Source organism: Eptesicus fuscus, chromosome 14 (genome assembly GCF_027574615.1).
Source record: "Eptesicus fuscus isolate TK198812 chromosome 14, DD_ASM_mEF_20220401, whole genome shotgun sequence".
NCBI classification, from domain to species: Eukaryota; Metazoa; Chordata; class Mammalia; order Chiroptera; family Vespertilionidae; genus Eptesicus; species Eptesicus fuscus.
In genome coordinates this window covers 51,238,249-51,252,936 of record NC_072486.1, presented here as the reverse complement: position 1 = coordinate 51,252,936, position 14,688 = coordinate 51,238,249, and the positions used below count along the sequence as shown (strand labels likewise).

Below are 14,688 nucleotides of genomic sequence, written 5' to 3'. Positions count from 1 at the left end.
GGGATGAAAGGGATACAGCCTTTTTCTGACTCCAGAGGAGGCCCCGTGGCAGCTAGTGTGACAGGCTGATGTGGTAGAGGATTGACTCAGTTCCAATCTATAAGACCCCCTTTCCTGAGCCAATGGAGTGACCCTTGTCCTTGGTGGAGTCCTAGAATTCTTGGGTTTATGCTAATCAAACTCTAGGATAAATGCAGGTATAGAATAAGTCCTGTCACAGAGACCCTCAAGGGAGAAAGAGCAGTTACGAAACTTAATATGTGACTAGGGTATGTGTATGTGCAAGTGACAGAGCTGAGGGGGCCCAGGGATAGCAAGGAACAGTCTTTGGGATCCCAGGAAGAAGCTGGAGTCAGAAAGGCCTCGTGCTACAGTGGGAGATGCATATGAGACGGAAGTGAACTAAGGTTTACTGAATACCACTATGTGCTAGGGCTCCTTCCACATGGCACCTTTCCTATTCCCTACTCTATGATATCAGTGAAATGCACAAAACTTCAGGGTGAGGAAGTGATTAGGTTTGAATCCTAGCTCTGAAATATATCAGATCTATACATTTCAATCAATCACTTAACTGTTCGGCATGTTAGTTGCCTCTTCCTTAAAATGGGGGTAAAAGTACATGCCCCATATTACCAATAGAGTTTTTATGAGGATCAAGATGCCAACTGTGAAAGCAAGAACATTTGGGCTCCATGTTTCCTGTGGAGGTGGGATGTGGCCTTACCTTCAGGTCAGCAGAGGCAGCAGCTTCAGGCAGTGAGACCTCTATAATTTGCCTTCCAGGTATGTACAGCCCAGTGCTCATCCAGCAATATCGGGTGCCTGTCAAAAGCATGGAAGGACTTTACTCCCCCTCCATAATCCCATCTCCACCCAGCATCTCCACAGGCCCTTCATGAGCTCTGTACATCTTTCCTATCCACGCTGCCCTGACTCAACTCTTGCAAATATTACCTAATGCCCCAATCCCTATCTCCTTAAAAGTACATGGCAAAGGTTAGAGGTGGCCTTCTAGAGGTGATCAGTCCCTGAAGTGAGCTAAGTCATCATGTCTCAGTCCCCCAACCCTGGCTCCCACCCCTAATTCCATACCTGGATTGTTGCAGTTGACCTGAACGGTGATAGGAGAGTCAGAGGGGCGCAGATAGGAGCTGCTGTACATGTCTTCAATTTCTGGGACTAACAGAGAGAGGTCACTCCCAGAGTGGGCCAGACCAGTGGCCAGGGAGAGCATAGCACCCCTGCAGCAGTCATTGATGACTGGGTTCTCTCGGGTCGCCACTGGGAGCCGGTATCGACTCAGCAGCTTCCTGAGGAGCCGATGTACAGACATATAGGCAGGGATCTCTTCTGCGGGGATCTGCAGGAAAGCTGCGCCATCCGGCCCCAGCTTTGCCAACCATCCCTTTTCCACATTCCCTCTCTTCCTGCCCATGATAACCTGGAACTCAGCCAGAGTGGAGCGGAAGTGATAGGTCCTTATCCCCGCTTTCGGAGTACGAAAGGGCCCTGGATTGAGGCTTTGGCTTGTGATACTGATGCCAAGGGCGTTGAGCAGGAGGTTCCCTGGGAACCGAGCCAGAGGGGACACTCCGGGGTTCTTGAAGGCCCACCACCAGGCTTGGGCTGCAACAAACAGGCCCCCGCCCTCAGCTACAAATTCCTGCAGCTCCTTGACTCCCACATCACTCGTGGGCTCAAAGCAATAGACACTCGCATCACTGGTCAGATTGGGCTCGATGCTGGTGTCTATGCCCCCCACTGCAAGCAGGCCGCTCATTGTCCTTAGTTCCGTCTGCACCACGATCTTGCCTCGGCGGCCTGCATCCAGCCAGCGCACAGCATTGAGCAGAAAGGGGCCCAGTTTACCCACAGTGAATAATACCTTGTGGCCCATCACTACCACCCGGCCCCGGCCATAACGGGCAGCCGCTATAACACAGCCGTGGTAGGAATCTAACCCCAGGGGAAAGGCTAAAGCTCCATGCACTAGCAGCTGGGATGGGAAACAATCCGAGTTGCTGATGTCCAGCTCAGAAATTCCGTGCAGAAGCTCCTCTCTGTCCTCGGAGAGATCGTCTTCACAACTGCAAAAGAGACAGGTGTTCTCTTAAAGGAGAGGCTCTGCAGATAGCTCTAGAACAGCGCCTGGCATATAGCAAGAGTCAGCTTTACTAATATCATTCTTAGCTCTTCCAGGAGAGTGGGAGAACCTAGTGGGCAGATCTGACCTCACTGGGTATGGAGACTCCTTTGAGGGAAGACAGAGGGACTCAGCAATAATTCTGCTCTGCTTAATCTCTGTGTACAAATTCTCCAAAGGAAATCTTGAAGAAAGCCTTGCTGTGTTTACCCAACACTATATGTGAAATATTCTGGATTTAAGTGTTAAAAGTACCCTTTAAGCATTACATAAAGAATTGGCCTGGCTGGTGTGGCTCAATGGTTGAGTGTCAACCTATGAACCAGGAGGTCAGGGTTCCATTCCTGGTCAGGGCACATGTCCGTGTTTCAGGTTCCATCCCTGGTGGGTGATGTGCAGGAGGTAGCCGATCAATAATTCTCTCTCATTATTGATGTTTCTATCTCTCTCTCCCTTTCCCTTCCTTTCTGAAGTCAATAAAAATATATTAAACAAAAAAAAAGAACTGAATGGAAAATCATCTTTTCATCCTTATAAGGAATCTTGTTTATAAATTTCATGCTATTAATTTTCTGCAAAAAAAAACCTCAATGGACAGCTGAGTTCATGGTGCTGTTAGAATCACTATTATCTCAAAACTAGAGGCCCATTGCACGAAATTCGTGCACAGGTAGGGTCCCTAGGCCTGGCTGGTGATCACGGCCAATCTGGGCCTTCCTTATGGCTGCCGGCTGGAGCCTTCCTTCATTCCGCACCACTCCCTGGTCATCAGCACATGTCATAGTGAGGGATTGAACTCCCGGTCTCCTGGTCGAACTCCCGAGGGGACATTTTGCATATTAGCCTTTTATATACAGTATATAGATGTGGCCCAGGGGAGCTGACTGGCCTCAATTCTAGTGAGACCCTTCTGTTACCTGAACCCAAGAAGACTGACTGTCTATTCCAGCTCTTCACCCATTCATTGCCAGCCCACAGGACTGCTGCATATCCATGCTATATGTTTTTTCAGAGCACCATCTGTTCCTGCCCAAAATGGAGATGGAGCCTGTGGAATTATTAAAGAATATGGGGGCATAGTGACCTCTATAAACTGAGATCCCAGAGCTGGTGATATCACTTGTGATAGGTAAGGCTGTGACAACTGTATGGTCAGAAGGAAGCTGCAAGGAAACACTGAAAAACAGTGAATTTTAGCTTCTGCATTTAAATGTAGATACATTTTTAATTATTTATTATGTATGGAGTGGGATACATTTCAAGATTTATTTTTTCCCTCATAAGGGTTTCAGAACCATCTGTTGAAAAGATTCTTAGCACCTTGCCAAAAAATAATTGAGCATAAAACTGTGGGTCTATTTTTTAACTATCTAGTCTGTTTCATTCATCTGTATGTCTATCCTTATGCCAAAACCACCATAGTTTAAAATATTGAGTGTTCCGATACATTAACATGGTGTTAATTTTTCCATTTCTTTAGGTTTTATTAAATTTGTCTCAATAATGTTTAGTAGTTTTCAACATACAGGTCCAGTAACATATTTTGTTAAATTTATTCATTAGCATTTCATGATTTTGGGTCCTGTTTTAATTGATACTGTATTTTTAAAATATATTTTATTGATTTTTTTTTACAGAGAAGAAGGGAGAGGAATAGAGAGTTAGAAACATCGATGAGAGAGAAACATCATTGATACTGTATTTTTTTATTTCAATAACCATTTTGGGCTGCTAGTATATAAAATATAATTAATTTTTATATGTTGAACGTGTATCTTGCAACTTTGTTCAATTATTACAGTAGCTTTTTTTGTAGATAGAACTTTTTTTTATATAGATGATCATGCTTTCTGCAAATAAACATGGGTTTACTTCTTAATTTTTAATCTCTATGCCTTCTTCTACTTGCCTTATTGCATTGGCTAGGACTTTTTGTACAATGTTGACTAAAACCAGTGGGAGCAGATATTCTTCCTTGCCTTGTTCTCAATCTTAGGGTATTTTATTACCATTCAGTACATTCTTAGGTTTGGATTTTCAGAGATGACTCCTGCACATTAGGGTCCCTTTTTATTTTGAGTTTGCTGACATTTTATCATGATTGGGTATTAAAGTTTGTCAAGTGCTGTGTGTGTGTGTGTGTGTGTGTGTGTGTGTGTGTGTGTATTGTGTGTGTGTGTGTGCATGTCCTGAATTATATGGTTTTCTTATTCGTTCTGTTAATATGGTGAATTAATTTGATGTTTGAATGTAAAACTAGCCACACATTCCTAAGATAAGCCCTCCTTAATCATGCTGTATTATCCTTTTTCTATATTGTTATATTCTATTTACAATATTTTTTAAAAGAATTTTTGCATCTTGTTCATGAAGGATATTGTTCTGTAGTGTTCTTTTCTTGGTTTTGGTCCCAGAGAAATGCTGGTTTAATAAATCAAGTTCCAAAAATTTTCCTTCTCTCTTGTTTTCTGGAAGAGTTCATGTAGGATTAGTATTATTTGTTCTTTGAATGTTTAATACAATTCATCAGTGACACTATCTGGGTCTGGAGGTGTGTTTTTTTAAATGGTTGTTGTTTTTTTTTGCATTGTTGTTGATTTTAAGTAAAACTTTTATTTTGAAACAATAACTATAAAAGTTGACAATATAGTAGAGTTCCTATATACCCTTCACCCAGTTTCCCTAATGTTAACATGTTATATAATCATTAGAGGCCTGCTGTACCAAATTCGTGCAAGGGGCTCAGCCCCCTCCGCAGTGGTGGCTGCCTGCTCCCCCCCTTCCCTCTGCCACAAGGTAGCAGCCTCTGTCTCGGCCCCGACCCCACGGCTTTGTCTGGAAGGTCGTCCTGTCTAATTGGCATATTATGCTTTTATTAGTATAGATAGTACATTTATCAAAACAAGGAAGTTAACGCTGGTAAAATACTGTTACCGAAAGTCTAGACTTTAGACAAATTTTACCAGTTTTGCCACTAATGTTTTCTAGGATCCAATTCAGGCTACCACATTGCATTTAGTATTGAAATGTTTTTAATTACAGTTCAACTCTTTTGTCAATTTTAATAGTTTTTGTCTATTAGGAAATTTGCCCATTTCATCCATGTTGTCAAATTTATTGGCATAAAGTTGTTATATTTCCTTATTATCCTTTTAATATCTGTATTAATGTCCTTTATTCCATCCCTAGAATTTATAATTTGTGTTATCTCTGTTATTGTCCTAACCAGTATACCTAGAAATTGATCATGCTTTTCCCCCCTACCAATCAGCTTTTGGTTTTATTGTTTCCTCTATTGTATTTCTATTTCCTATTTCATTGATTTTTGCTCTTATTTTGATTATCTTATTCCGTCCACATATTTTGGGTTTAATTTGATTTTCCTTTTTTTTTATTTTTAGCTTTTTGGTGTGGAAACTTAGGCCACTGAATTTAAATTTTTCACTTTTCTAATAAAAGCATTTACATTTCTCTCTAAGCACTGCTTTAACTGAATTCCATAAATTCTGGCATGCTGTGTTTTCATTTTTATTCAGTTAAAAATATCTCTAATACCCTTTGTAATTTCTTCTTTGACTTACAGAGTATTTGTGCTTTTTAACTTATAAATATTTAGGTATTACATATATGTTTATGCTATTGATTTCTAACTTAATACCATTGTGATCAGGACATACTATGCATGATTTAAATCCTTTTAATCTTGTTGAGACATTTTTATGGCATAACATATGGTCTTGCTCCCTGAATATTTCACATGCACTTAAAAAGAATATACATTCTGTTGTTGTAACCTTGTTCACAGTTTACATATTCAAAAATGAAAATTGAATCAACAAATATGGTGGAAAACTCACTTTAAACAAAAATAGGACCAAATGAAAAAACAATTCAAGTAATTTTTCAACAGAGTATTTCCTATGCTCTATGTAGAATATTCTTAGGACAACAACTAACTACAAAAAAATCCTGAACTTAACTTAGTGAGTTTGCTGCTGGTAATAGTAGGGGAATAGTAAGTTATTTTGTGTGCAGTACAGGACTGAGCAAATGAGTACATAATGACGATGCTGGAAACCAGTGTTCTCACTATGATAGAGGAAGATACAAACATGGAGTGGGTGGAGGAGGAGAATTCTGTGGTTTTGGATTAAAATTGGGGGTATTGGTATAGATTCAGGATTAAAATCTATATATTTCTTGGCTCTGTTTTTTTAGGGGTCCAGAAATGATGACAGCACAATGGCAATGAGCACACATAGATGAGCTTGGTTTCTAAATACTATTCACCACTAAAAAGATCAGGATTCCTTGAAGCAATGGCTGAATCTAGGTTTTGGACAGGAAGAGGACCAGGTAAACGTGCAACATCTTGTCGTATCAATAATTAAGTATTAAAAACTGATGGGGTGTGTCAGAGGACTCAGGACTCATCTTAGTGGGGCTTTTACTTGCCAAATTTGGGACAATTGGACCTTCAAAGAATACCAAATATAAATTATTTAAAATACTTTTGCTTTCTTTAAAAAAAAAAAGGGAGGGGTGCGGTCCATGAGTACAGAGAGATACTAAGGCAAACAGAATTTAAAAACAACCACAGAACCAACAACACAATGTTGTGAGGGTGGGGAGGGAAAGTTCCTCTGGAAAGAAGCATACAATCAATTCTGGGAGAAACCTACAAGTAAACCTACACTCAGCTGTGGTAAGTCCTAGAGCCTCATGTTGCTATGGGTTCCCGGAAGAGAGGCATCTACTAGTATACTAGAATAGGAGAGGAGGGGCAGTGTCTGGAGGAGGTGATACTTCATATGAATCATTAAGGAACACAGGAGTTCCCAAATGGTAGAAGCAAACACTTTTATAAATATCAACTAAGGCGCAGATCATCAATGGTTGATAAAACCACAGGGTGAAAGACTGTTGAACAGGATATGAATAGTCTCAAATTGTCATTATTTAAATTATTTAAATGGGGGAAAGACACGAAAGGCACTATTACAATAGGAAAATCTGGCAAACTCTAGTTTAACTAAATGGCCAATTTAAACATCGCCAATAACAAATTGACCACAGTTCTTCCCACTTTGATATATTGTGATAAACACAATGTCACCTATGTAGTATTCTTGTCAAAAATGTTGAACTGAGTGTACTCATGAGAAAGCAATTAGACAAATCCAAGCCAAGGGGTAATTCCATGCAACAACCAGGCTAGATGCCTCAAAAATGCTCATATCCTGAAAGATAAGAAAAGCTTGGAACAATTTTGGTTGGATCCTTAATTTTTAAAAAAATACATTTTTAGGACAATTGGAGTAATTTAAATATGGACATTAGGTAACAATGTTGTATCAACGTGACTTTTGAGTGAGACAGCTGTGTTTTGCTTATGTGGGACAATGCCCTTGTCTTTAGAAGATATATGCTGAAGTGTTTAGGTATGAAATGTCAGGATGTCCAGAGGTTACTCTCAAGTGGTTAGGCAAAATAATCTGTCCCTGTGTGTTTATATAGAATACTAGAGGCCCAGCGCGCTATTGAAATCGTGCGAGGAGGCACCCCACAGGAGGCTGGGACCCGCACCTGACTCGCGCAGCGCTGTCTGCGGCAGGAGTCAGGCCAGACAGCGCCATGGGGGGGCAGACTGGCGCCGCAGGGGACAGGGATCCGTGCCTGACTCGCAGCGTCCCCTGGCCCCCTTGCCTGTGTCCGCTCCTCTGTCTCCATCTCTGCTCTGGGCCTCACCTGCGCGGGCAACCTCCTCCTGTCTGGTCGTGACTCGTTATGAAGTCCTGGCCTAATTTGCATATTACCTCTTTATAATATAGATGTGACAAAATCTAACCACTGGTGAACCTAGGTGATAAGTAAGGTTATCATTATATTATTATTTCAACTTTCCCATAAGTGTGAAAAATTTTAAATAAAAAGCTGGGGGGAAAATTAAAGATGACTTGGAAAGAACAGAAAAACTGTAATTTCCCAATAGTGAAAAGAGAAAAAGAAATTCAATCAATAGAGAAAAAATTATAAACAACAAAGTATAACAGAAAACACTGAGCAAGATGATAGGAACTAGAACAAACATCAATTTTCTCAATTATATAAATGGATTTTCCCCTTGTAAGTGACAAAGGCTCTGATTGTATTACACAATCAAACTGATACTAAAAAAAGAAATATTTTTAAAAGGATCAACAACAAAAAAAGATAGGAATAGTAAATATAATGTTAAACAAAATAGAGTTCAATTTGAAAAATATTAGTTGCAAGAAAAAAGAACATTTTATACTGACAAAAACGTGCAAACCATAAAAAAATTCATGTTCTTAGAACCCAAAATATAGCTTTGAAATATATAAACTAAATGTCAAATTCTGTTCCAAAATCACAGTGGGGGTATGAAGTAATTGTTTTAGAACTCACTTAGATCAAATACAAACAATCCTATTAGTATATGTGCTGTCAAAGCAAGCACAAAAATATGAATAATCCAAATGATCCAAGGGCTAAGTACTGAGATATATGCAAAATACACTGAGATATTTACAGAATGCATTCAGAAAACGACACTGTTATTGATATTTTGTTAGGTCAGAAAAATGCTATTTAAAAATGTGCTAACAATATTATGGTTATTTAAAAATTAGTCTTGCCCTGGCCTTTGTGCACAGTGGTTAGAGTGTTAGCCTGTGCACCGAAGGGTCATGGGTTCGATTCCAGGTCAGGGGAATGTACCTGGGTTGCAGGTTTAATCCCTGGCCCCAATCACGTGGAACATGGAGGGTGTCGGCCATAGTGGGATGGTGGAGCAGGTGAGTGGGGTTGCCAGACCAAGGCGGGGCGCTGGTCACTGTCATGGGGCAAGTCTCTGGTGGTTACTGAAAGTTCTTTGCTCCCTAGCGCCACGGTCCTGCCGGGTGCTTGCACCTGGTGCCCACACCAGCCCCGCACCCACCCATTGCCGGCCCCGATCACCTCTCAGGGCTTCTCTACCTCCCTCTGCTCCTGAGGAGTGGTTGGGGTCAGCAGCCACCTCTTGCACCTGCAGCTGGCGCTGGCCTCGATCGCCCCTGAGGGCTTCTCCACCTCCCCCTGCTCCTGAAGGGTGATTGGGGCAGCAGGCTCCGCTTGCACCTGCTGCTGGTGCCGGCCCCAATCGCTCTGTGCCTTCAGTGGGTGCGAGCGGGGCTGGTGCTGTCAGTGTGTTGGAACAGTGGCGGCGGGTGCGGGGCTGCCAGCAGAAAGGGGCCGGGGGCCGCAGTGGGAAGGGCCGGGCAGGGGCATGGAGGATGGTCGGAGACCTGTCCCTGTGCCCACTGCAGCCTCGTGGCCCACAGCTCCTTTCAAGGTGCACGAATTCGTGCACTGGGCCCCTAGTAATGTTTGTCAATTAGGTTTAACAGGGGTCTTTACAAGCTAAAGTACTTGGAGCATTTGGACAGTTTAGAGCATGAATGTTTGTACACCAGTCTTTTCTCTGCATTTCTGATCAACTTTGAATACAGAGACATCACTGAAGACTGAAACCAGTCTCAATGTAGTAAAAGCTAAAATGGGGACAAAATCCTCTACTTCAGAGGTGGGAAACCTTTTTTCTGCCAAGGGCCATTTGGATATTTATAACATCATTCTCGGGCCATACAAAATTATAAACTTAACCCTTTGCACTCGCTTGCTTTTTTCTCGATTCCTTAATTCTAATGCTAACCGTGTCGAGTCACACTTGACATCCGAGTGCAAAAGGTTAAAAATTAGCCTGCTATATTTGATCAAACATTTAATTAACTCACCCTAAGACCTTGGCAGGGTCAGACCAAATGATTTTGTGGACCTCATATGGCCCTTGGGTTGGACGTTCCCATCCCTGCTCTACTTTCCACTTAAAGGGAAAAGAGAGTTGGAAGATGGCCAAGGTCACATTGTGCAGTGACTGTCAGTAGACCCCGGTTCTATGTTCTACTGACACATGATATCACAGACTTATTCCTACAGCATTTACTTGGTTTTTGCCATTTCTTATGACTCAGGTTATTGAAGATGTTTCTGGCTCCTAAGTCTGAGATTGTTGGAAATAATTTTCTTGAAGAAGAAATAATGCCTGGGATATAGAATATATTCAATAAATGCTGGTTAAATAAATGTACAATTGAACAAACAGAGTTAGAACTCTTTAATAAAAGACTGAGATTTGGGTTAAAATGAGACAAGGGCTTTTTTTATCCAAAAGACAGAGTAGACTAAATATTTTGGTTGATTTTCCTGAAATCTTCCCAAGATTGGTTATCTAATGATATATTTAGCTGCATTAAATGTTTTAACGGTGTCTAGTACCTGTTTTGTTAAATGTGTAAAGGGGGTAAAATGTGGCAATCATTCATGATGGTGCTGTCTCAGTTTGGTGGAGGAAGTAGGTAAAAGTATCAATTAAAATCTCAATACCTAATACAACTGGGACAACACATATGATTTGGGACAAAAGAGCATAATGATGGATGCTGGTAATTTTCAATGGTTGAAAGTGATATTAGTGATATTCATGACATCATATGCTTACATACCATAGCATGGAGATGGGATGGTCAAAATAATTAAAATGCTTTAGGTACTCTAAGCATATTTCTTAATTCATTCAATTCTCACAACCACCCTGAAAGGTAGTCATAGTCATCCCACTTGACAGATGAGGCTTAGAGAGGTTAGCTCAGGCCCAAGGTTTTAGGAAAAGCCCCAGACAGACTAAAGTCTGCCTTCTCTAAAGTCTGTGCTTGTTCCAGGATATATGAAATATCTTCAAAGCATTTTAGAAGTAAAAGTACTAGAATCCTGAGCCCTAGAATGGGGCTGTGACTAGATTATGACAAGGACCTGCTGTTTGTGCACATGAATACTTAATAGAAAGAAAGTGGGACTAGTTCTGTACCCAGAGAAAGTGTTCAGGGAACCAACTAGAGGAACTTTGGACGTGGAGGCTAGTATTCTAATTGCAGATCATGATGCTTTCTAGGCAGGAATATAGGGCAGTGACTACAAGGCTTATGTCCTGGCATCTGTGCTATTCTCACTAGGCTAAAAGTAGACCACATGGTTTTATTACTTACTAGAGGCCCAGTGCATGAACATTCATGCACTGGAAGGGGGGATACCTCAGCCCGGCATGCCCCCTCTCACAGTACAGGAGCCCTCAGGGGCGGGACGTGACCCGGCAATCAGAGGAAGGTGACGCCCCATTACACCTCTGCTGCTGCCACTGCCGGCAGCGCAAGCCTCGGCTGGCCCTGGTTACCTGAGCCTCGGGCAGCCCTTGGGCAGCTGGGCAGCTGCTATCTGAGGCTTGCCTGCACCTTGGGCCGGCACCAGGAGGCTGGGGAACTGAGGGGACTGGGCGCCACCATCTTGTGGCTGTGGGTGCCGCTGTCTTTAAGGGTGTGGCAGTCAATTAACATATCCCCTCCTTATTGGCTGTGGGCACCACCATCTTTGAGGGCAGGGCAGCAATTAGCATATTCCCTCCTTATTGGCTGTGGGTGCCATCATCTTTGTGATGGTTGAGGGCCAATTAGCATATATTCCTTCTTTATTAGATAGGATAGTTTATTTTTTCTGATCGTAAAAGTAGGAGCTTCTTCTGTTAAAAATTGATTCATCTTAATAAGACCTGTGGACTCTAATTTTAGAAGGTTGAGAGAATCCAAAGTTCTTGTTTAGAATTTAACTAAGAAATGTAAAAGTAATGAGATTAAAGGTTAAAGGTTAATGTGCACTCATATGTTCAAATGAGGGTTTAAAAATAAATAACAGGATACTTTGGCAGAGTAACGAAATCCACAGGGGCTTTTAATCGTAACCTCACTCAGCTTGTGATGGAAATAATCTTTCTTCTTGAATTCTGAGAGAAGCATCTTGCTGTCTTATCTAATATTTCTAAAATGCTTTGAAGATATTTTATATAGTATTACCTATCACAACATGAGTGGAGGAAGATCCAAGTGCTCAACCGTAGGCAATGATTAAATAGGGCACATATACAACTCTAAAGATTATATAGAATGAAAAATACTTATGAGCAGAATTCAAAATAGCATGCATACAAAGATGACAACAATGTATAATTATGAATGAAAGGGGAAAATAATATGTAAAGATGAAAAGAGTTGTATTGTGTGTTTAAAATGTAATACTTTAAAAAATATATATCTTTACTTATTTTAGAGCAGGAGAGGGAGAAATAAATAGAAACATCAATGATGAGAGAGTATCATTGATTGGCTGCCTCCTTCACGCCCTCTACTGAGGATCGAGCCCTCAAACTGGGCATGTGTCCTTGACCGGAATCAAACCTGGGACCCTTCAGTCTTCAGGCTGACACTCTATCCACTGAGCCAAACCAGCTAGGGCAGTGGTCGGCAAACTCATTAGTCAACAGAGCCAAATATCAACAGTACAACAATTGAAATTTCTTTTGAGAGCCAAATTTTTTAAAACTTAAACTTCTTCTAATGCCACTTCTTCAAAATAGACTCGCCCAGGCCGTGGTATTTTGTGGAAGAGGCATACTCAAGGGGCCAAAGAGCCCCATGTGGCTCGCGAGCCACAGTTTGCCGACCACGGAGCTAGGGCAATCCAGCAACATTTACTAGTAAAAAGTAGTTTAAAAGAGTATCCCATGAAGAAGAATCATGATTCAAAAAATATTGGTAATATCATATATATATATACACATCACATACAAGTATCATACACATACAACATATATTATATATAATGCCATACACACACAAATATATATATCATCTCTCTATATATAAAAGCCTAAGCGACCACTACAACCGAATGACAGGATGACCAGCCGGTAGCTATGATGCACACTGATCCAGACCTTGCTGCTGGGGCCCTGACATCCCTGAATGTGGTTCACCCACACTCCAGACCCAGACAGGAGGGAGGAGGGAGCCCGATTCCTTGTAGAAACGGCTGTGCCTTAGCTTGCTGCTGGGGCCCTGACAGCCCTGAATCTGGTTCACCCGCACCCCAGACCCAGACAGGAGGGAGGAGGGAGCCTGATTTCTCGTGGAATTGGCTGTTGGTTAGCTTGTTGCTGGGGCCAACCTCCCGTGGTTCCCCCCCCCACGCTGCCCCCCGCTGGCCAGCCCCCCTAATTGCTGGCTGGCCTATCTCCCACTGCCCATTCCCCTGGTAGGCCAGCCCTCCCCCCCCCCCCCCAAATTGGCCTTGATCGCCGGCCAGGCTGAGGGACCCCACCCATGCATGAATTCGTGCACCAGGCCTCTAGTATGCATATAAGATCTTTGGTTAATCTCTTTCCGCCCTCCCACTTCCCTCTGAGATTCATCAGTCTGTTCCATGTTTCCATGCCTGTGCATTGAGCGTCTTCCCCCTGGTGGTCAGTGCACCTCATAGTTAATGGTGGAACGGTCGCTTAGGCTTTTATATAGAGAGATTTGAAAGATCTACCCACTAGTGATATTTTGGCCTTTTTCTTATGTAATATTTTCTAAACATAGCTATATTTTTTGAGCAAAATTAGGAACATACTGAACAACAGTTTAGTATCCTACTGTATTTCATTTAGTAGTGTTCCCCAAAAGATTTTCCCCAGGTCCTTAACTATTCTTAGAAACATGTATTTTTGGTGGTTGGTTAATAATTTTGTAATTTATTTAGCCATTCCACTCTTCCCTATTACAAATAATGCTGAATTGCATATCCTTATACAGGACTCTGATTACATCCTGATTGTTTATTTTTCAAAGTCCTATTAAAAGAACCTATTTTTAAAGGTTTATTGCAGTTTAATTTACATAAGTTAAAATTATCTCAACTTAGGTGTACAATTAATGAATTTTGAAAAATGCATAGTTTTTTCCCCACAATACCAGGTGGGAGAAAGATAGCTCAATGCTTATATTTCAGCATTGGGCACTTGAGAGCTAATATTAAGAAAACTGTGGGGAAAAGGAGAGAGGATTTTCTCATTTTCCCTACTAATATCAACTATGCATTTAATCATTATTTCATACCTCTCTCTCTCTCTCTCTCTCTCTCTCTCTCTCTCCTCCCCCCCTTCCCCCCCTCTCTCTCTCTCACACACACACACCCATTGTACCTTTTATTTTCTTCTGCTTACTTCATTTCAGCCAGTTCACTCAGGAAAATCACTATTGTCATTCTCAATTCATACACAAATCAAAAAATTATCCATCTACCATATGAGTCATGCTATGATATACCTACCTGTATAACCAGAGCCAAAGGTGTGATGTAATCTTACCTAATAAATAATCAATATAATAACCCATAATTTCCACAATAGATTCTATATACTTCCCTAATTAAGTCAGATTTTTTCTCAAGAGTTAGTCTTCAAGTTGATTTCACCCATGCGCAAACACACATGTGCATATACACACACATACACAGACAGACAACCCAACCAGCCCCAAATTAGAATCACTGATGATGAGAGATGATTTAGGCACAGCTAAAGAAAAAAGAGGCGTGGTTTTGGTAGAGAAATA

The 14,688-nt window shown here is 41.4% G+C and overlaps 1 protein-coding gene across 2 annotated transcripts in view; it reads right to left on the bottom strand.

Moving 5' to 3' along the window:
- TCAF1 (TRPM8 channel associated factor 1) overlaps positions 1-14,688 on the bottom strand; it is a 47,112-nt gene that overhangs the window by 9,692 nt on the left and 22,732 nt on the right. For both annotated transcript variants that reach the window (XM_028128983.2, XM_028128982.2), the window contains exons 3-4: positions 1,096-2,090; positions 728-825 (exon numbers count right to left, since the gene is read on the bottom strand). In XM_028128983.2, coding sequence (XP_027984784.1) covers positions 728-825; positions 1,096-2,090 — 1,093 coding nt within the window. The remainder of the gene's footprint in view (positions 1-727; positions 826-1,095; positions 2,091-14,688) is intronic.